The sequence below is a fragment of the Toxorhynchites rutilus genome, chromosome 1 (genome assembly GCF_029784135.1).
Source record: "Toxorhynchites rutilus septentrionalis strain SRP chromosome 1, ASM2978413v1, whole genome shotgun sequence".
NCBI classification, from domain to species: domain Eukaryota; kingdom Metazoa; phylum Arthropoda; class Insecta; order Diptera; family Culicidae; genus Toxorhynchites; species Toxorhynchites rutilus.
This window is the reverse complement of record NC_073744.1, coordinates 133,068,092-133,091,445: the sequence shown is the minus strand read 5'-3', so window position 1 is coordinate 133,091,445 and position 23,354 is coordinate 133,068,092. Positions and strand designations below refer to the sequence as shown.

The 23,354-nt window shown below is 38.9% G+C and overlaps 2 protein-coding genes across 5 annotated transcripts in view; one reads left to right on the top strand and one right to left on the bottom strand.

The window, feature by feature from the left end:
• LOC129779073 (uncharacterized) overlaps window positions 1–21,846 on the top strand; it is an 80,364-nt gene extending 58,518 nt beyond the window's left edge. For all 4 annotated transcript variants that reach the window (XM_055786352.1, XM_055786341.1, XM_055786335.1 and 1 more), the window contains exons 3-7: window positions 3,691–4,201; window positions 4,266–4,413; window positions 4,475–5,459; window positions 11,723–12,979; window positions 21,324–21,846. In XM_055786352.1, coding sequence (XP_055642327.1) covers window positions 3,691–4,201; window positions 4,266–4,413; window positions 4,475–5,459; window positions 11,723–12,979; window positions 21,324–21,425 — 3,003 coding nt within the window. In that variant the 3' untranslated portion in view covers window positions 21,426–21,846. The remainder of the gene's footprint in view (window positions 1–3,690; window positions 4,202–4,265; window positions 4,414–4,474; window positions 5,460–11,722; window positions 12,980–21,323) is intronic.
• Window positions 21,500–22,404, bottom strand: LOC129779093 (uncharacterized). Its single transcript, XM_055786364.1, has 2 exons — window positions 22,189–22,404; window positions 21,500–22,128 (listed from the first exon to the last, which is right to left on the bottom strand). The coding sequence occupies exons 1-2, from the start codon at window positions 22,281–22,283 to the stop codon at window positions 21,903–21,905; spliced, it is 321 nt and encodes a 106-aa protein (XP_055642339.1). The 5' UTR covers window positions 22,284–22,404; the 3' UTR covers window positions 21,500–21,902.
• Window positions 22,405–23,354: the final 950 nt, after the last annotated feature.

Below are 23,354 nucleotides of genomic sequence, written 5' to 3'. Positions count from 1 at the left end.
ACTGTCAAGGACTATATTATAGGACTATATAATACCATTCCAACAAGCTATAGTATGACTCGATACAATGAATACAACTAGAACTACGCGCTTACAACGACACCTCGCGAAAATACCGCAGGACTTTTTTTAACAGCCTAATATATAAAAATGGATTTCTGTCTGTCTGTCTGTCTGATTCTGAAAATTGGTTTGTAGGGGTTTTTGGGGCCGGGGAAGGTTAGTGACAAGTGCTGTTAGTCCATTTGATGTTTGCGCTAGCGAAATTGAGCTTTGTTTGAAACTGTAAATGGAATTTATTGTGATGAAACGCACTCCTATATCTTCTTCTATCTATACCAGAAAAGGAACGCCGGATGTGTTCATAAGAGCAGAACTCGAGGAAGGAATTGTCCGATTTAGGGCTGTCGTTATTCTATCATATTTTCTGTATGAAACATTTATTCCATGTAACGGAGAAACATGTTATTTGCAAGTGGTTGAAAAAGCTTGAATGAGAATTGTGTCTGAAAATAATCTGATATTATAATGATGAGTATCGTTAGAAATACTAAGAATTTCAAAGTAAAAGGTAAATTCAACGGGAACGAATAGAAGGTTGGACCCATGAACTTCCTCATAGTAAGAAAACGTGAATGTTTGAAGGTATTGATTACAAAAAAAACAAATTTTGGGCGGGACGAAGTTTGCCGGGTCAGCTAGTCTATATATATAAAAATGGATTTCTGTCTGTCTGTCTGATTCTTCTGGACTCCGAAACTACTGAACCGATCGACGTGAAAATTTGTATGTAGGGGTTTTTGGGGAAGGAAGGTTTTTACGATAGCTCGAGACTCCTCCCCCCTCTCTAAGGGGAGGATGCCATACAAATGAAACACAAATTTCTTTATAACCCGAGAATTAATCAAGCAAACGAACTCAAACTCGGCGTGTGGACGTTTTAGGGTACAATAAATGTTTCTATGGCGAATAGACACACCTCCCCCCTTTCTAAGGGGGAGAGGGTTTGGTGTATAGGCATCCTCCCTGAGGGAGGAGGGAGGAGTGCCTACCAAACATAGAAACATTTACTGCACCCTAAAACCTCCACATGCCAAATTTGGGTTCGTTTACTTGATTAATTCTCGAGTTATGAAGAAATTTGTGTTTTATTTGTATGGCAGCCCCCCTTAGAGAGGGGGGAGGAGTGTCTATCCAATATAGAAACATTTACTGCACCCTAAAATCTCCACATGCCAAATTTGGGTTCGTTTGCTTGATTAATTCTCGAGTTATGAAGAAATTTATGTTTTTTTTTGTATGGCAGCCCCCCTTAGAGAGGGGGGAGGAGTGTCTACCCAATATAGAAACATTTACTGCACCCTAAAACCTCCATATGCCAAATTTGGGTTCGTTTGCTTGATTAATTCTCGAGTTATGAAAAAATTTGCGTTTTAATTGTATGGCAGCCCCTCCTTATAAAGGGCGAGGGGTGTATATCCAATATGGAAACATTTAGTGCACCCTAAAATCTCCGCACGCCGAATTTAGTTCCGTTTGCTTGACTAATTCTCGAGTTATGCTGAAATTTGTGTTTCATTTGTATGACAGCCAACTCCCCCCCTCCCTTAGAGAGAGGGGAGGAGTGTCTATCATAGAAAATCATAGAAACATTTATTGCGCCCTAAAACTCCACACGCCGAATTTGGGTTCGTTTGCTTGATTAATTCTCGAGTTATAAAGAAATTTGTGTTTCATTTGTATGGGAGGGGGAGGAGGGGTCTCGAAATATCGTTAAAACCTTCCCCGGCACCAACAACCCCTACATACTAATTTTTACGTCGATCGGTTCAATAGTTTCCGAGTCCATAAGAATCACACAGACAGACAGAAATCCATTTATATATATATATATATATATATATATATATATATATATATATATATATATATATATATATATATATATATATATATATATATATATATATATATAGATTACTAGCTGATCCGGTAAACTTCGTCCCGCCCAAAATTTGTTTTTTGTTATCCATACCTACAAACATTTACGTTTTCTTACTATGAGCAAGTTCATGGGTCGAATCGCAGAACTGTTCATTGATTGATCTTCTATTCGACCCCGTTGAATTTACCTTTTATTCCATTATTCCTAGTATTTCTAACAAATCTCATCATTATAATACCAGATTATTTTCAGACAGAATTTTAGAATTCTCGTTCAAGATTTTTCAACCACTTGCAAATAATATGTTTCTTCGTTGCATGGAATAAATGTTTTATACAGCAAATATGATAGAATAAAGACGGCCCTAAATCGGACAATTCCTTCCTCGAGATCTGCTCTTATCAAAACATCCAGTGATCCTTTTTTTGGTATAGATAGAAGGAGATATAGGAGAGCGTTTCATCACATTAATATCCATTTCCAGTTTCGAACAAAGATCAATTTCGCTAGCCCAAACATCAAATGGACTAACAGCACTTGTCACTATGTAATTGTAGAACATAGGGGAATTTAATTTTCCGATAATAACTATGCCAATCAATGATACTAAAGCTAAGATTATGATTCAAGATTGATCCTATAAATTTAACCCTTTGCGGTCGTATTAAATTTCGACATTTGTGTCGTACTGGTCGATTTTTTTACATTATAAAGCAGTGATGTATAACTTTGTGAGACTATGAAAGATGAACAAAATTCCTTTTTTTTGTAAACTTCTGATAATGATATATTAAACAATGGTTTTATGTTTATGTCAAAAAATATTTGCTATAATTCGTCTTCGTGTGATATCCTTCGCAGGTATTACAAAAATAATTAGTTTGGTGTCTTTCGCCTTTTGTCTTTTTGTTCGAACATACAAAACAATGCTCTTTACATCTACACAGTGCCGCAATACATGGAGTTTTCCATTAATCCTTCCCTCAAGCATGGATGACAACTATCGTTTTTATACTGAGTATCGTTATCTATTATTCATAATAGCACCGTTCGTTTAGAAAAGTGTGAATTGGTACATTGTTGCATAAATTGAGGGGCTTAGAATGCAAGGGGTGTAAGTGACTTGATCGATTTCTCTTCATCAACTTTTTCTTCAGTTAATAACTCAACTGCAAAAACGTTCCAATTTGAGTTTGCTATAGAATCCGATAGATGAGGCTCTGACTTGTCTTCCACATTGTCAAATACAGCTGGGAATGTATTTGCAGCTAAGTTATGACCAAAAAAGAGAGTCGATGTAGAGAAATCGATGAAATCACTTACACCCCTTTAATTCTAAGCCCCTTAATTATAATATAGGCATACTTCTTTGTTGTTGTGGCTGAAGGTAGACAAACGACCGCAAAGGGTTGATACATATTTCGATACAGAAAAAACACAGATAGAAAATTTTTTTGAGACCAATAATACAGATTTTATTATGGCAACCCTGGTTGACGGGTAAACGTTGCATTCGGGCGAATGTGCTTCTGTAAACGTGTTTCGGGTGAATGGGACACAACCCATGACGTGTACTTCGCCCTCTATAATGGGGCGGAAACGGAAGAATAGTTGTGGATGCGACTTCCAAAAATCGGTCGCAATAATAATTGTTGTAATAATAAAAAATAATAATTTTGATTGTTTTCATTTGATATCTCAGCCGGAAAATTGTAATTTATTCGTATTTCTTCTCTTTCCACCAGGACCAAGACACCTCAATGGTCCTGCAAGCGGAACAGAGCAGTCAGTACAAAGCGAAGCAGGCTCACGCTGACGTGCTCAGCAAAGATCTCTCCAGTATCGTCGAAAGACTGAGACGAAAGCAGCACAAACATGATGAGCAGCAGCGGCAACAAAGTTTAACTGATTATTACGATATTGTCAATCACAAGCGTGCCCATGATGATCTTAACCGGCAGCAACAACCGATGGATCGGGTACGCAGCTCGCAATCGGCTGTTTACCCAACGGTCAATCAGGGTAACCGGACGGCTCACGAGATCGAGGATATCACTAGTAGAAATAATAATAATAATAATATGGGACCAGACAGAAAGCTAGTAGAATCTAGCTCAAGCCCTAAGACTGTTCTTCCGGTAATTTGTGATCCATCGAACCGCTACTTTCAACCGATCGACCGGGAAAAATCAACAAACGGACAGCGGATCGAAAATAGTGCAGAAAACGTGCGATCGACATTTGATTGCCAAGATTGTGAGTATAACCGAATAATGGTTTCCACGTAGATTTCAGTTTTATCAAAACTGTTTGATTCTAGGTAATCTACGGTTCGATACGGAGAAAATGCTGAAAGTGCATAACGACGCGAAACATACGCCATCGACCCACGTTTACAGTTGTACCTCTTGTCCACAAACCTTCCTCCAGCCTAATTTGGTGATTCGACATTTGCTGAATGATCACAAGTGAATATTGGTCATTTTTTTAACTAGATTTCAACTAATCGGTATTAACTTTCTTTTGCAGAAAGTCCACGCGCCGCATCAAAGGAATGCGTGACACCATTCTCAAACGGGGAAGCACCCGCATCGACGAGGTGGTATCGAAGGGCCCTTCCCGAGAGCTGACGCGCCTCCTGCAAGCAAACATGACCAACGGTTCCGCCGCATCCACCGATGGTCCGCCGGAGAAGCACGATGAAGCGGCAGCAACCCGTGCCTGGATGGAGAACCTGGAGCATTTCGACCAAGGCCCAATGTGTTCGTACTGTGGGAAAACTTTCGAGCGGAAGGCCGTTCTGAGCACCCACATGCAGACATGTGTCCAGAAGATACGCCAAGCGGAGAACGGGGCTGGGTCTGTTCCTCCCATGGCTGGGGTTTCTTCGAACTCGGAAAGGAAGAGTAAGAGGAAGGACAATGGTTCCCCGGATTTCAGTATGAGTGTGAAACAGGAACCAACTGAACTCGCAGCTGGGGACGATTCGAACTCACGTGATGTGCCTCTAGCTCCCTCACAAGTAACTGAGAATGGTGATGTGCAAATAAATGGGGTGGTTACACTTAAACCCGAAGAGCTAGGCATGCAAGAAACAGGCAATAGGAGAAAAAGGAAGAAACCTGTGATCATGTTGCGGAATGCCAGTGATGAAATTTATTGGGATATGGACCAAAGTACTGAACAAGTGAAGGAAGAGAAAGAAACTAAAATGGAAATCGAACAGAAGCCGCTTGATGTACAAATCGCAGATAATCAAACAACCGCCAAGAAAACTGTTCCCAGGAATAGGACCAAAACGCTGGAGAACAAAGAGAAGAAAATCGATAAAGATTTGCTCGAGCAGATGGAAACTAATGGTGAAATAGTTTGCAAGTGTAAGAAAATATTCGACGATCCTGAAAAGTACAAACAACATTTGCGGGAAAATCACAAGCGAGAGAGGCGATATTGGTGTCCGGTGTGTGACTTCAAAGGGTATCGTAAAATGGATGCGGCCAGGCATATAGTCCAGGTGGGTTTTTTATTTATTTGTTTGAGAGGTTTCAGTCTGCTGGGTAGATTCGCCTCTTTATTGACGACATTGCCGCAAGGTTTCGTTGAAAACATATCATTGCACATAAAATCTATGGGCCTGATCACGAGCGTCACTTCACGGTGATAATGAGATGAAGTGCATATAACCTTGCATACAAATCATTTGGTTTTCACCGTGGGATGTGAGATGTGCCGTTATGTACCCACTAGGGGCATCGATAGTGTTGGATCCAGCCATCGCCGCCCGTAGAGGAACTGAATTGTGCCGACAGTAGCAACTAGGGATTGTTAACCGGTAATACCGGGCCATTTTCCATTACCGAATTACCGCTAATTTAGCAACCAAAAACCGGTAATTTCGGTAATTTTCCGGTTTTACCGGTAATGAAATTTTTATTACCGAATAACTGGTTATTGAAATTTTGGCACGGTAATGCAATCCTTAGTAGCAACATAGGTAGAAAGATTCTATGATCGTTATTCCGTGATCAGCACTCAGTGCTCAGCTGAAGTTATAGCGCTCTTCTGCCTTCTGCCCCACATTGCTAGAATTTTGGGATTTCTGGTCTGCACCTGTTGAATGAAGATAATAATTTTTAAGTTTGCTTGCTTCTCCTATTGATAAGAAATAGTTACTGGAATCACTGAATTCTCATCGACGTTGAATTGCCTTACTGTTGGAATGCTGTATTTCTGCTGTACGTCCTCCAGTAAATCGTAGAATTTCCCGACTGCAATGCAATGCATGTGCCCTGGCGGCGGAGGTTGCTTCTGATGTCCGAAGAGAGGGTTGTGAGTGGTGCTTTCGAAAACCAGCCAATCAATCTATTCCGGATAATTGCTTTGGGTTATTGAAAGGGTGAGGAATATCATTTCTTTCGGCCAAATAATACGCCAGCTTCCGGATTACTCTTATCGTGACACCGTAGAACCCTTTTTCCATAGTGAGAATATTGCTCCGTCGTAAAAACATTACCAAATGATCCGAGCAACTGGATCTGCAAAGGATCTGCACAATGTAAATAATGCACTAAATGCACAATGCACTAAGACTGCATGTCGCACTGACGTAACACTCTTCGCCGCTTCGATTGTCGTGTTCAAGCCGTCCTGTGACCACTTTTTACGATCGGATGTTCTGATATAAATCAGCGCCACATCTAGCTATTTTCAACTATGTTTACAAATGTTGACAGCTGTATTTTCAGGTTATGTGGAAAAAATACATGGTCATACTGCCCCAAGCAGGTATGGCCATTCCGCCCCGTACATTTACGCTCAATAAAAATGAACTAATCTTTTACATGAAACGGCAAAGCAGTGCAATAAATCAATGGAAATGTTCAGAAATAATACCAGTACGAAATGATATAGAGAGCAGAGTCATAAATTTCAGTATGATGCATACAGAGCTTATTTTGTTGACTGTTTTTCTTATATGGTTTTCGCCATAATCAGTCAGTGTGAGGTTTGTTCCAATATATTTATAAAACAATTGAATTCGAATACGGTTTTCACGGAGATACTTAATAAGAGTATTTCTAACACAATTGTTGGAAAATAAGTGTAATTGCTTCAATAACAAGCGCAAACGAAAGGTGACCCATTTCGCCCCGCCTGGTCGTATTGCCCCTATCTATCCTACAGCCATTCCATGCCAAACCAATATAATGGTTCTCGGATTTCCGTAAGTTTTTCTTTACCGCAAAACATTAGACCCGTATTTTTCTATTTTTTTCATTAAGGTGACCATTTCCATTTTAGGGTGGTCCGAAAAATCAACTTTTTCCCCTTTTTCTAAAAATTACTTTTTTCAAAAATTTATAACTTTTGAAGTTCTGAACCGATTCCGATGATCAACATATCAAATTGAAAGCAATAAACTAGTCTTCGAAAAAACATTACACTTGTCGTGGTTCAAATGATGGATTATTGGCCTGAAGTTCAGAATGTTTTGGAGGACCTCGAACCTCTGAAATTATATAAATTCAAAGACAGTGTAGCACGTTGCTGCTGGGGTAGGCACCACACGCACTGCACGCTAGCCGTATTGAATAATAAAATGTAAGCAGGAAAAAAAACACTTAGTTGAGTGTTTAAGGTGAAGGCGGAAGAAGGCCGCAAATGGCTGCCACTCATTTCTTTCATCTCCCTCCCTCACCCCTTGCCCGATATGCAAAAAAATCAATAATTTTGCGAAACAGTGTGTAGAAAATGATCGTTTTCGCACACTTCCCATCAAGTAATATTAACCAAACTCTAATCACTTACTCACAAGATTTTACATTTTCATCTGCCGTCGCAATGTATAATGAAAAACGTCGGAAAACTCGAGCTAGTGATCTGGAAGCTAAAATTTCATTTTTCAATTTTCCTCAATGGCTTTGTTTGTATTGGTGAAAGCATGGTTATTTTTTCGACATAGCTGCCAGACAACATAGTCGAAACAGCTATAGAAACCACTCAATAAAATGTTATTCCTGAGTCATAACGTTTCATGTCATGAAAAAAAAAAATAAAATTTTGTTGATATCAATACAATTATTATTTTTACACGTTTAATGGGTTTATAACGTAAGATTTAGCTATTTTAACATTGATTAAGAAACTTGTATTGCAGAGCTCGAAACACTGCCACGGCTGCCTCTACTGTCAACAATAGTAAACGGAAAAGTATTACATTCAATCATGCCTTGGCCAACGAAGAAAAGGGTTGAAGCTCTCCAACGTGAATGTGTGAAAAAAATACGATCAACGAAGGAATTATCAACTTAATTAACTGTGTGCTTCACTCTTCTCTCACAAACACTGTTACTCCAAGAAAACACGTGGTTTCACCTATACAGTAATGCGGGGCACCTAACTGTTATTGTCCAATAACTCTTGAAATAAAAGCAAATGAAATTCCGTTTGCTTACCAAATTGTTACTATATATATTACCTTCGAAACGTAGTACAAGCATTTCTCGAGTTGTGTTTGTAATTGGACAAATCCCTATTCTAATACAAAAAGACAAATGCGCACCTTTGCCCCATAGTGGTGGCAAAGGTGCGCACTAATTGAATTGAACTTCTGAGATAACTTATACCAATAATAAATGGTTTATCATCAGAAGCGGGAGAAGCATCATTACTAAAGAGTGTAGGCACCGTCCAGTAGGCCCTCCGGTGGGTGTTTTATGGTTTTTATGGGTGGAAAAGAGTGGGTGTTATGGTCGAACATACCACGTGGAAATTTTTGGGAGGGAGAAGACTGACAATAAAAGATATCCGAAAATATCCAACATTTGATATATATATATATATATATATATATATATATATATATATATATATAAATATATATATATATATATATATATATATATATATATATATATATATATATATATATATATATATATATATACCACCCCTCTCTGAGGGGGGGCTGCCATACATGAGAAGCAAATGAAACCAAATTAGGCATATTAAGGTTTCAGGGTGCAATGAATGTTTTCCTCCACCCCCCTCTCTAAAGGGGGCTGCCATACAAATGAAACACAAATTTCTGCATTATACGAGAATTAATCAAGCAAATGAAACCAAATTAGGCATATTGAGGTTTTAGGATGCAATAAATGTTTCTATGGGGGTTAGACTCTCCATCCCCTTCTCTAAGGGGGGGCTGCCATACAAATGAAACACAAATTTCTGCATTACTCGAGAATTAATCAAGCAAATGAAACCAAATGTGGCATGTGGAGGTTTGAGGGTGCAATAAATGTTTTTACGGTGGTTAGACTATCCACCCCCTAAGGGGGGTGCTGCCATAGAAACGAAACATACATTTCTGCATAATTCAAGAACTAATCAAGCAGACTGAACCAAATTTGGCATGTGGAGGTTTTAGGGGGCAAGATTCATTTCTAAAGTGGTTCAACACTCCTCTCACCTTTCTGAGGGGAAGGGGACTGTCTAGAACTGAAACACATATTTCTGCATAACTCGATAACTAATCAAGCACAATTTGGGGTGTGAGGGTTTTTGGGTATGAGAAATGTTTCTAAGATGGTATGACACCCCTCCCTCCTCTGGAATGGAGGGGGGTCTCATAAAAATATTACACATATTTCAACCAAAAATATTCCAACCAAACATGACAATTGAAAATTTTCGGAAAACTGAAGGAAAAAGGGAAAATTCGGAAAATTAAATTCCCATACGTTCTACGCACGATGAAACTCACTCCTATATCTTCTTCTATCTATACAAATAAAAATGTATCGCCGAATGTGTTGATAAGAGCAGAACTCGAGGAAGGAATTGTCCGATTTAGGGCTGTCTTTATTCTATCATATTCTCTGTATAAAACATTTATTCCATGTAACGGAGAAACATGTTATTTGCAAGTGGTTGAAAAATCTTGAACGAGAATTGTGTCTGAAATAAACTGTTATTATAATGATGAGTTTTGTTAGAAATACTAGGAATTTCATAGTAAAAGGTAAATTCAATGGGGTCGATTAGAAGATCAATCAATGAACAGTTCTGCGATTGGGCCCATGAACTTGCTCAAAGCAAGAATGTTTGAAGGTGTTGATAACAAAAAACAAATTTTGGGCAGGACGAAGTTTGCCGGGTTAGCTAGTATTGATATAAATCATTTCGAACACTCAAGTTCCCACAGAAATTATTTTTATGTACTTAATCTATACTCGCGATATATAATTTCTTTTTTGATATATAAACCTGATGCAGACTAAGACGCATCACTGACTATTTAGTTCCGTTTCTCCGTTCTTGAGTTTAATCGTGAGGAACTGACATCAAATCATTTTTATTTATATAGATCAAGTTTATAAATACATAGTTACCTTCACTTGATTTATTTTAAACTCATTGTTGAAAAAACCCCGGTCCCGTTAAAAAATTTGTTGAAAACATTTTATAATTTTTTTTCAGAGCAAAACGCTAGTGCGCACCTTTGCCCCACAAGCAATTTTTGAACTAATCGAATTTTTAAAAAAAGCTCTTGAACTTTTTCCAAAAACGAATACGCACTATCATCTACTACAGAATGAAGATTTCCTTGACAGTGTAGTTTCGAACTTTCCAGTTATTTTAGGTAAGTAAATCGTCATCTCTAAAACTGAAAAAAATAGATCAAAACATCGCAAAACTCTTTTTACCTCATAACTTTTTACCACTTTCATGAAATGTATCGTGTTTATATGGTGAAATAATGTATCATACGAATACACTGTTGTAGAATTTTTATGCTCGTTTGCTTCAAAAGGCCAATGCGCACTTTTGCCCTGTGTGCACCTTTGCCCCGCACTACTCTACTACTACAATGGCTTCGTTCCACCTTCACCTTAAGTAAATAAAAATCCATCCAAGGTAAATACATCTAGGATCGACCGAACGATAAAGGTCGAAAAACTAAATCGGTCAAGGGATAGAAAGGGTGAAGAAAGGATAATATTCATACAATATGAATTAATTTTACATAAAATGTGTAGAACTGAAGCAAACATAGAAAAAATTGAACCCTTTCGGAATGCAATTAACGATGTGAACCAATTTCAAACGATCGAGCAATGCTTTCTTTGATGATGAATGGTATTCTATGTCATTTTCGTCGATTTCTTTTGATAGAGCGTGAATTTTCGGCGCACTGGCCTGGATAATTAGAATGTTTGATTGAAATATGTGTTTCATTTGTATGGGACCTCCCCCTCCACTCCCCTGCCTTGTCAAACCACGATAGAAACATTTCTTGTATTCTAAAATCCTCACATGCCAAATTTGGTTCCATTTGCTTGATTAGTTCAAAAGTTATGGAGAAATTTGAGTTTCATTTGTATGGGAACCCTACCTTCCAGAGGAGGTAGGGGCCTTGAACCTCGAACTTTCCGGGTCCCAAAAATTTCTACATAGGAACAGGCAGATAGAAATAGGTTTTTTTTTGTATATAGATTCCTGCGATTGTTCTTCTTCATTCTGGTAATATTTTTCGGGTAATTGTATTTCGTGTTATTGATATTCTGATAAACGTTATATAACCATTCAAACTGAGGAGTATTCCAATAGAATCGTTGGTCAACCTGAACGGCTTTTTATTGCATCATATCTTCATCTCTGCAGCCCAAACAATGAACAAATTATTTGGAAATATATTGACATGGAATCATTTGAGTGTACATAATTATAATATCATTATGAGCATCAATACTAATTGGATTCATCCGCTTCCAGGAACATGATATGAAGGGCACCCCTGAAGAAATAGAAGCTTTAATCAACATCCAGCAGAGCAATAAGACCAAGAAAAAATCTACCGAACCCCCAGCGGATCCGATACAAGCCATCATTGGAGCCATGGGACGAAGTTTCGATATCAGCGCAACGGATATATCTTCTTTCATGGATTCAACTGCGGGAAGCAAGCTGACGCTCGTGGATACCACCACACATGAAACCAGTGCCATACGGTCTAAGTCAGCGCTAAGCTCTCCAAAAAAACGAGGACGACCGCGAGTTGTACGTAGTTGCGTACTAACTTCCACACCAACTGACAAAAACGGGAAGGAAAAATCTCCCTCGATTGAAGAAGATATGCCTAGTGCGAACCAGAAACGACCCGTGCGAAACCGGGTTAAACCTGTGGATAAAGATTTTGTGTACGACTTGACACATTTACTCCACAAAGACGCGGACATAGAAAAGTTCCCTCTGCAGGGAATGTTCCTAGACCAAGCACCACCTGCTAACAAATCTAGAAGCGAATCTAGTCGTACGAGCTCAATATCTGCTTCGCCGGAGAAGAGCGAAACGAAAAAAGAATCGCTCAGATCGTACTCCTCAAAGGTTAAAGCGCCACTTTCCTCTGGGTGCTACCGGGGAGCAGCATTCGCGATGGCCGAAAGACAGGTGGAACTTGGACATGCTGCATTCCGCAGTGTACCCGAATTTCCGCAGAATCGGTCACTCACTCCTTCCAGCATGTCTCCCACGAAACACGACAAACAGGCCCAGATGAAAAACGTTGCAGATTGGAAGGTGGTGAAAAAACAACGCAGTGCTGGTTCAATTTGCAAACAAAAATCTGACAGCAAGGTCGCACGCAAGCTCACCAAGCGTATTTCTCATCAAAACATGTTGCCTGAACTGGTTCGTGCAAAACGGAAAACAATTCCCCGTCGAAACAGTGTCATTTCGGCCTCGGAACAAATATCAGCTTCTTTCGATATCTTGGAAAGGCTGAACGCATCCCTTGCCGCAGCCGGGCAGGAGCCTCTGCTGCAAACGCCAGACTATACCAAGCTTGGGCGCAGGCCGAATGTTAACCTTAAAAAGTACATCGATGCCAATCTGAGGGACCACCAGGAGGCTATGGCTCAGGTCAATCTGAATGGTACGACGGTGGAGGATTCGGACCGGATGTCGCTGCCGCCGCGGAAGCGCATCACGCTGATGCAACGTATAGAGGATAACAAAAACAAACGGATGCAGGTGAGTTTTGTTTTTTTGTTGGTTGTAGTAAGACGAAAAGGCTTTAGAAGTATCAGGACAATCGCACGTCCGATTTTTTCGATGAATAAGCCATAATTTTTAGGAGAACCTCAAAATGTTTTCGATTAGTGATAAAACGGATAGTGATTTGGCCGGATACCGGATAACGGATATACGGCCAGCTTCGAGACCGAATAGCCAGATATTCGGCTTTTTATAATCTAATACAAAGTTAAAAGAAACGACAGCGGTACATAAAGCAAATAAAGCGTTCAATTTTAGAAAAATATCACACACAAAAAACATAACACATTTTTTAATAAGAATTATGAACAAATATAAATTTTTTCGTTCAGAATAAATATCCTATTTAATATTGTATGATGTTTACTACATGGAATTTAGATCAGTTTTTTCTGATAATATTTTTATATCATTACTAGCTGACCCGGCAAACTTCGTGCCGCCCAAAATTTGTTTTTGGGGTCTCGAACTATCATAAGAACCTTCCCCGATCCCAATAATCCCTACATACCAATTTTCATGTCGATCGGTTCAGTAGTCTCCGAGTTCATAAGAATGAGACATACAGGCAGAAATCCATTTTTATATACACTGCTTTTCACAACTGTAGAACCAATCATTTTTTCTGAGTTTCCGGAGATATGTGAGAAATCGGTTGAATTGAAATATAAAGAGTAGAATATAACAATTATCTTCATTTAAAATATTGATCATTCGAACTTTATTGTTCAGGTGTTCAGGCGCGAAACATTCAAAAAAACAAAAATTCCATAACTACAGAACCAGATGGAAGAACTCTCACTCCTTTACAAAATTAACGTCAATTTCGCATGAATTACAATAAGTTTCTAATTCATAGATCATCTTTAGTTTTCAACTAGTTCAAATAACCCATTCGGGGTGGTTTCGACCAAGGTGCGCCATGTTGTAGTGTGTATCTCGTTCTACGCAGAGGATACTGCTCGTTTAAGCTCTTTAAATTACTCTTAATGCTTGTAAGCTGCATCTACTATTCGTAAGATCACTCCTCATGTGAATGGGCTTTGATCTGGTAAACGAGTTGACCAGTCCAGAATCGGAAGCCCTCATTCATTAAACCATGCCATGGCCTTCTTGATTTTATGAATTGATGCCAAATTACTCAATTATTGCATTGTTTTTTATGTTTGTATGGGAGCCAAAGGAGTGTCGAACCATCATAGAAACGTTTATCGACCCCTAAAACCTCTATATGCTAAGTTTTAATTACATTTGTTTGATTAGCCCTCGAGTTGTTCAGCACCCTCTCCTTCCCCTCTTTAGAGAGGAGAAAGGAGTGTCAAACCACCATAGAAACATTTCGTGCCCCCTAAAACCTCCACATGCCAAATATTCAATCGTCATAAGGGCTTCGTTGAGGCCTTTGACATTGCTTCAATGCATGAATCTGACGCTATGGCGAAGCAGGCGTTGTGCGCCACATGATTTATTTATTTATTTATTTAATTCACAAATACAACAGGCTACACATGCCCTAATGTATGATATAAAAAACTAAAACTAAAACTATTTTTCACTAAGCCTACTAAAACTAATACATAAGAAATTTCAAATTATGTAAGAGCAATAACATACAATTTTTTGAGGGACGAACGTGAAAGATGACAGCCAAAACCGGAGCTACAACGGTTAAACAAACGGCACATACTAGTCACAGGTTCATGGTATCCGTAATTTGTTCGTGTTGAGGAGATGTAGAGAAAATGACGAGAACGCAAGTTACTACGATTAACATTAAAGTTGATTAACCGGAGGAGCTCAGGACAGTCGATGCTAGCGGTAATTCAGTCCGAAGTAAATAGGGCCTTGGCAACGTTTCTCCGTGAAACTAATGAGTTAAACCCTATTAGTTTGCATCGATCCTCGTAGCTAGGAAGATTTATTGGGTCATTCCATGGTAAATTGCGTAGTGCGAATCGGATGAATTTCCGCTGGATCGACTCAATTTGATGAACACTATTCTGGTAGTACGGCGACCACACCACACAAGCAAACTCCAGAATCGAGCGAACCAACGAGCAATAAAGAGTCTTGATACAGTGCACGTCCTTGAATCGCTTTGTGACGCGAAAGATAAATCCAAGTGTTCTGGACGCTTTAGCGATGATATAGGATACGTGGTCGCGAAAAGTGAGTTTCGAATCCAGCATAACGCCGAGGTCCTTAATGGTACTGACACGATCCAATTTAACACCATGCAGCTTATATTCGAAGATTATCGACGAACGCTTGCGTGAGAACGATATTACCGAACACTTTGATGGATTCAAAAGCATCCTGTTGTTTGCACACCATTCGGCGGAGATGTTGAGTTGCTGTTGTAAAATCTCAGCATCTTCGATGCAGTTTACTGGGAGGAACAATTTGAAGTCATCTGCATACGAGAGTTTGAGACACTTCAAACTGAAATTTATATCGTTGAGATACAGTAAAAACAGGTAAGGACCAAGGTGACTGCCCTGAGGAACACCAGATGTTACCCGAAAAGGAGTGGATATTGTGTCGCCTATTTTCACTGACATAACGCGGTCAGTGAGGTAGGAGTGGAGCCATTTCAAAAGTGGACCGTTGAAACCAAGACGATGAAGCTTGGCTACTGCGATGTCGTGGTTGATAATATCAAACGCTGCAGAGAAATCTGTATATACCGCATCAATTTGTTTTCTCGATTCCAAAGAGCGGATAATGTACGATGTATATAGAACGAGATTAGTGACAGTTGATCTTTTGGGCATGAAACCATGTTGTTCTTCTGCGATGTAGTTGTTGCACGCATGCGATATGAAGTCCAGAATTATTATCTCGAATAGCTTGGAGATAGCGCATAGGGAAGCAATTCCTCTGTAGTTTCTGACGTCTTTTTTGCAACTCTTTTTAAATACTGGGAAGACAAATTATTTTTTCCATAGATTCAAAAACCTTCCGCAGAGAATGGTGCGGCGGAATAAGTTACTCAACGGTATCGAGAGGCTGCTAGAACACATCTTCAAGACGACAGACGGGATACTATCGGGTCCGTAATTTGAAGATTTTTTCAATTTTTTACAGGCATTGTGTACAATAGCTGCATTGATCACGGGATAATATCTGACAGATGACAGGCTGGGTACGTTGTTCATAGCTGCAGATACTTGATCGCAAGTAAGTTTTTCGTCGACAAAGACTCCGCTAAATTGTTTCCGGAACAACTCGCAGATACCTTCTCTGGTGGTAGCCACATCATTATCGCGCATCATCGTAGTAGGCAAACCAATCTCTTTCCTCTGGCTGTCAACATAACTCCAGAAACCTCTTGGGTTGACACGCAAATTCATTTGTGTACGATTTTGATAAGCAACATACAACGCATTGTTCAATCGTTTGTAATTTTTGTTCGAAACTGAATACCGGTTTTTCCAATAGTCACAGCGATATTGTGAAAATTTTTTAAGGTTGGATTTTTTGATTGACTTTAGTCGTTTCAAATTACGATTTGTCCACGGTGGAAAGGGTGTTTTACTAGTCATCCTTTTGGGAACGAACTTCTCAATTGCGTAAATCAACACATTTGTCATGGATGATGTCGCTTTGTCTATGTCATAATCGTTCAAAATTTCATTCCAATCTATGCTTAGAAAGAAACGGTTCATTGACGAAAAGTCGGCCTTGCGATAGTTGTAATGAATTAACTCCGTAGTGTGATCGGAAACAAGCGGCGGACTAATGGATACAGAGATCAGTAGTGGTGGATGATGACGGCATTGTTTCACCAAAGGGGCGGGAGCTTCAATCACTTCCGTCTTGAAAACGATCTCTGCACTACTAAAACATAGGTCAAGAATACGGTTGTTGTCGTTGAGGATGCTATTCATTTGACATAAACCGGCGGTGCTAAGGCAATCTAGCAGACACTCTGTAAATGAATTTACAGATGAATTGGAATAATCTAGATATAGATATTTCGATGCACTTAAAGACCAAGCGATGCCAGGCATGTTCAAATCACCCAGCAAGAGGATACTGTCATTCATCTCCATTTGTTCTGTGATCCAGTGAATAGTCGAAATATGCTGATTAATAACCACCGAGTCATTGGTACGATCAGGAGGAATGTAAACGACACCAAGGTACATCGTTCGATTATACAACGAAATAGCTGCCCATATTTGCTCAACAGAACGGCCGGCTGGATGGAAAATTTCTCGTGATACGAATTTTGAGTTTACTGCCAACAAAACTCCACCGCCAATAAGTTTACTACTATTTTCAATGGATCGATCTAAGCGATACATCGTATACGCAGAATGATTATTTGAGGAATATTAAGCTAAACCATAGTGGATATGATATGATATGTGAATTTTCGTGCTGAAATGTTGTGAGTTATTTGGGTTAACTCAATAACCTCTTTTCGAGGCTTCGAACCTATTTTCGAGGTAATTGAGTTTACAGAAATAATTTATTTTGTTTATTTAGTCACCAATAAATGTCGTTCTAGAATTTTGTATGTGATTAGGTTTTGCTTGCAAGTGGCAAAAATTTCTCCACTAAGGATAACAGCTGCGCTTATCTCGAGCGTGAGATAGTAATGCAACTTTTTTGGAGGTCAGTAATATTAACAGAAGCGTTTCTTTTGAGAATAGCGTAAAATCATAAGAAGTGTTTATATTCTTAGTCACTTCAAGCCACCAATGTATGGCTCTGTATGCATGCTATGTTGAACGCTTGTTTGGTGCTGATTGGTTGTCGTTGTACGAACGATGTATAGAGGTGCGATTCCATTGAGACAATACTAGAAAACATGTAGCATGATATTTGATACTTACATGTACATGGTGGTTAGACTCCTCCCCCTCTCTAAGGGGGGCTGCCATAGAAATAAAACACAAATTTCTGCTTAACTCGAGAAATAATCAAGCATATGAAACCAAATTTGGCATGTGAAAGTTTTACACACAAATGAAAGACAAATTTCTGCATAATTCGAAAACTAATCATGGTGCCAAATATGTCATGCGGATGTTTTAGGGGACACGAAACCTTTCCATGGTGAATAGACACTCCTCCCCTCTCTCTGAGGGGGGGACTGCCATGCAAATGAAGCATTCATTTCTGCATAATTCAAGAACTAATCAAGCAAACTGAACCAAATTTGGCATGTGGAGGTTTTAGGGAGCAAGAAACATTTCTAATGTGGTTCAACACTCCTCCCACCTTTCTGTGGGGGGCTGCCATAGAAATGAAACACAAATTTCTTCATTACTCGAGAATTAATCAAGCAAATGAAACCAAACTTTTGCATCTGAGGGTTTTAGGATGCAATAAATGTTTCTGTGATGGTTAGACTCTCCACCCCCTCTCTAAGAGGGGGCAGCCATGCAAATGACACGCAAATTTCTGAATTACTCGAGAATTAATCAAGCAAACCAAACCAAATTTGGCATGTGAAGGTTTTAGGGTGCAATAAATGTTTTTACGGTGGTGAGACACTCCACCACCCTCTCTAAGGGGGCTGCCATACAAATGAAACTTCTGCATAACTCGAGAACTAAACAAGCACAATTTGGAATGTGAGGGTTTCTGGGTATGAGAAATGTTTCTATGATGGTATGACATTCTCTGGAATGTAGAGGGGATTTCATAAAAATATTACACATATTTCAATCAAAAACATTCCAAACAAATATGACAATTGAAAATTTTTGGAAAACTCTGAAGGAAAAAGGGGAAATTCAGAAAAAAATGGATGTTAGTCCATTTGATGGTTGCGCTAGTGAAATTGATCTTTGTTCGAAACTGGAAATGGATTTTAATGTGATGAAACGCACTCCTATATCATCTTCTATCTATACCAAAAAAAAAAGGATCGCCGGATGTGTTGATAAGGGCAGAACTCGAGGAAGGAATTGTCCGATTTAGGGCTGTCTTTATTCTATCATATTTTCTGTATAAAACATTTATTCCTTGTAACGGAGAAACATGTTATTTGCAAGTGGTTGAAAAATCTTGAACAAGAATTGTGTCTGAAAATAATCTGATATTATAATGATGAGTTTTGTTAGAAATACTAGGAATTTTATAGTAAAAGGTAAATTAAACGGTGTCGATTGAAAGATCAATCAATGGAAAGTTCTGCGATTGGACCCATGAACTTGCTCATAGTAAGAAAACGTGAATGTTCGAAGGTATTGATGAGAAAAAACAAATTTTTGGCGGGACGAAGTTCGCCGGGTCAGCTAGTAGTTGATAAAACTCCAATGATCATCACTTTCTTTAAATTTTATCTGTCTTATCGCAGCTAAACTCACATGCTTTTTATTTAGGGGTAGTGTAGAACACCAGGACTGTGGGAATAAGAAGGGCATAAGATTTATTCGTATAGTTACACTTTGAATTTTATGTTTATGCTAGCCTTAAGACGCGTCCACATTACGCCGAGCGGCCTTGGCCGCCTGGTAAAGCCGACTAAATGTGGACGTACCGCCCGGGCTTGCCGATGTGCCGAAAACCAACTCGAAACAAACCGAACCCAACCCGAAACAAGTGGGTCCGGTTCGAGAAAGTCGAACCAAAACAAAACGAAGTAAATTAGCGTTGACGACATTGTGCTTCGTGTGTTCGTGACGGCTTCGTACATCCGATGGGGTTCCGGCTTCGTGTACCCGATGTGGCGTCCACATTACATAACGAACCGAATATGCCGCCTGGTACATGCCGATCGGCATCATTCGGCATAATGTGGACGCGCCTTTACAGTGTTTGGATCTCGATCAAAATCGAATGATACACAATGTGTCATGCAAATAACCTCTCACGAACATATAACCAAACATGAGAGGATCATTCAGATACTCGTATGAATGACGGTAATCACTTGTGTAACATAACATGATTAAACCAAGAGAGGAATGAAGACTATTTGCATATTCGAGCTGTATCAAACATCGCAAACCATTTTCGAAGCCTGCATACAAGTTTGAACCGCATATATCGTCCCGCTCTACTATAGCGAAACCCACTGCACAGACAAGTGCAAAGCAATAAATGATACAAGAAAAATTACGTCATCATTCGGTCACCATTTGCGGAGAGCAACGAATGGGAAAAGAGAGCGGTGTTGCTAGTAAAACTATGCCTATATATATATATGAATATACATATTTCAAGGGATAACGGCGTTAAAAATGGAAAATATGATCTGTCTACCCTTCCCTCTATCGAGCTAAATAATCATAGAGTTTGCACTCTCTGAGAGTTAAAAATCAGGATCTGTTACATTAGCTGAATATGAATCATTCGCTTTGCGTAGTCCGTACGATCCTGCTGTTTCATGGAGAGGTCGATATGTATATGTTAGGGTGGGTTTAGACTAGTGATATATTCATGTGACGAAATATGATGAGATTTATAGAAATCGCATCAACCGTTTACACTAGGTGAACTTCTATAATGAATATATTCATATTTTCGGTGAATTTATTCACCTGAAGTAGAACTGCATCCAACTTTAGTGATTTCTCACCAGTGAGAAATTCACAAGCGTTTACATATGCTGAATTTATTTAAGTTATATATACCTCGAATAAGTGTATCATATTTATTCTCACCCGTTTACACCTATTTTCACGTGAATAAATTCATCTATAGCTATAGATCTCCCTAATGTAAACCCGCCATTAGAGGCAAAGAAGAAAATATACTTTCTGCACCGAAAGCGTATATGATGGTTCTGCTTGCGTGTCGGTGTATCATGAAGTGCGAACCGATGCAGAGTTGTCTCCTTCTCTTTTGTGTCGTGATTTGAACACGTAACAACAAAAGAATGCCGCTGGGGGAAATGATTTGTGTATGATCATATTTGAACGAACGAAAGCGATTTTTTCAGTGAATGGATCATTTGGCAAACACTAAAGCCTTATGTTATTCTCAATATTTGAATCACTCTTTAATATTGATGACGGTTTTCAACATTTATCGGACTTTTAAAATGATTTAATACCATGGTTGAAAGAAAATAATTTCTCTCGCGAATGACAACTTCTTCAACTTCGCTTCATATATTGCGTTTTATCCGCATCTCAAAAAATGTTCAACTTTTTGATCCGTAAGTTTCAGTAAAAAAAACATTGGAAAACACATTTTTATGATACGATTGAAAGAATAATTCTAAAAACAGTAAATAAATTGCATGTTTTGGGAAACAAGAGTTCCCAAACATACAATCGGCCTACAATCCTCTACTAATAACTGTAACTATATGAAAATGCAAATATATACACCATTTCTGTTGTTTCCATTCCAGGAACAAAACGGATCAACACCTGATGTCCCTAATCAATCGCAACCGACTGAACCTCCAGCTAACAGTGAAAGCCAGCCCCTGCGGCATTCGTCCTCGTTTTAGAGAGGTCGTGATAGTCTCAAGGTGCATTTCTTTTCAATAGATTGAATTCGATTTGCATACGCATCTGTTTCTAGTGTCACTGCAATCATTTACTTTAGTCAGATTTAGGGAGAATACAACAACTAAAACAAGACGATAGAAAATTTTAAGACCTATGTAATTTAATCTAAGCTAATTTTACTGTTCGATTTTATTGCATTTCCTCAGTTAACGATTTAAAATTTTGAACACAATGTGTTCTCTCAGCCCCTGAGTCGTGCGCTTATAGTTTTAACTCAGATCTAGTGGGTAGGTATTACTAGGTTTAGTAACTCGACTCTAGCAGTATGATTCGTTTAAACATTGTTATTGACTTTAAACTATTCTTGAACGTAAAACACAACACGACAACCAAGGCAAAGAAATATAAACTTGTTGAAAACAAGACAAAATGCGTCGTGGAAATGAAGGGAGCGATGTAAAACTAGCCGAACCTCCTTAATTGTCTTTCTTACTGCCGCATTCAACACTAGCGTCATCGTTCTCGTGGTGGTCACCTTGAGGATTACCCTCGCCCTCTGCCCCCGCATCAGTCTTTTCGTCAACGGAATCCCTCGTGTTGAATGATTGTGTTCGCATGTCGCTTCTGATTTCCAAATGTTCATACAATTTTCCCTGAGTCTTTTCCAGATAACCCGGAAGCCAGAACACTGCTTGGACTAGCCTGCAAAGATTTAAACAAATTAACACCGATCGCCGAAATAATCAAGATCGGTCGGCTCACCGGAACAGCACCCAGCCGGAGACGACCAGACACAGTACCGTGCCGGAGGTTTGTAGCATGTGAACATAATCGGGAACCACCTGTTGATGTTTCATATTTGCGATTTGTGTGCGCTCTTATCGTACAATTGCAAACAAAATTAAACTATGAATTTTTCTATCGATGAGATCGATTTCAAGGGATACACTGTCAATCAGTTGCCACTCGGGATGCACTGCACTGTGTGAAGGTTGGCATTGAATATATGTGATTGCGTGATTGCGTATTGACCATCTGTTATGGATTTTCAGTTTCCAGGGATACAATAGATATCTAATTTGTCTGCTGAGAGTTCACAACAATCAATAGCTATATTTACTTTCCCACTCGCTTCGATGTTTCATTATAAATACGGCAACCGTCGAGTGGTTATTTTTGTCGCCGAGCTTATATTTTTGTTGTTATAATCAAAACATTATAAATTTAAAATCTAGCTCATCAACCGTACGATGAACGCAACCTTGAGATCTAAACATTTGATTAAGTTCGAATATTCTAACAATCGCCAGAATATAGTCCAAATTTCGCAATAGTATGTAGAACACGATCAAACGAATGAGTATTATAGGGCTTAAGTTATATATTTCATGCTAATAAAACAGATTTTTCTATGCACCCAACATTTTAATGGTACAAATTTTGGTACAGATCTTTGAAAGAAAAGAAGCGAAGAAAGTAAAAATGAAAATGACATGAAATCTTTTATATCATAATAAAGGCTGTGCAATTTAATTCGTTCCGTTTTTTGCATGAAAACCACATTCGTTTGAATAATAAAACGAATTAAAAAATGTTCAAAGTATTGGCCATCGCTAGCCACTTCTTTTTCCCATCGGATTCCGTCGAGAAGCGTTCATTTTGACGTAGAACTACGTCTTTCATTAAGGGTGCCACATCAGAAAACAGGTCACGTTTTTATGAGATAAAGTTAACGTTAATAACTATTTATGTCGTGAACGGATTCTGGCGATTTATATACCAAACGAATCGGAAATTCCCTAAGATTTGAAACTTATTGAGAATTACTAAGAACCTATCGAACGATATCAAATCACAGTCTCAATCTCGCTAGCGAGCAGATAACATTCTTTCCCAATGGTGATAATCACACACAGAGGCTTCGAAAC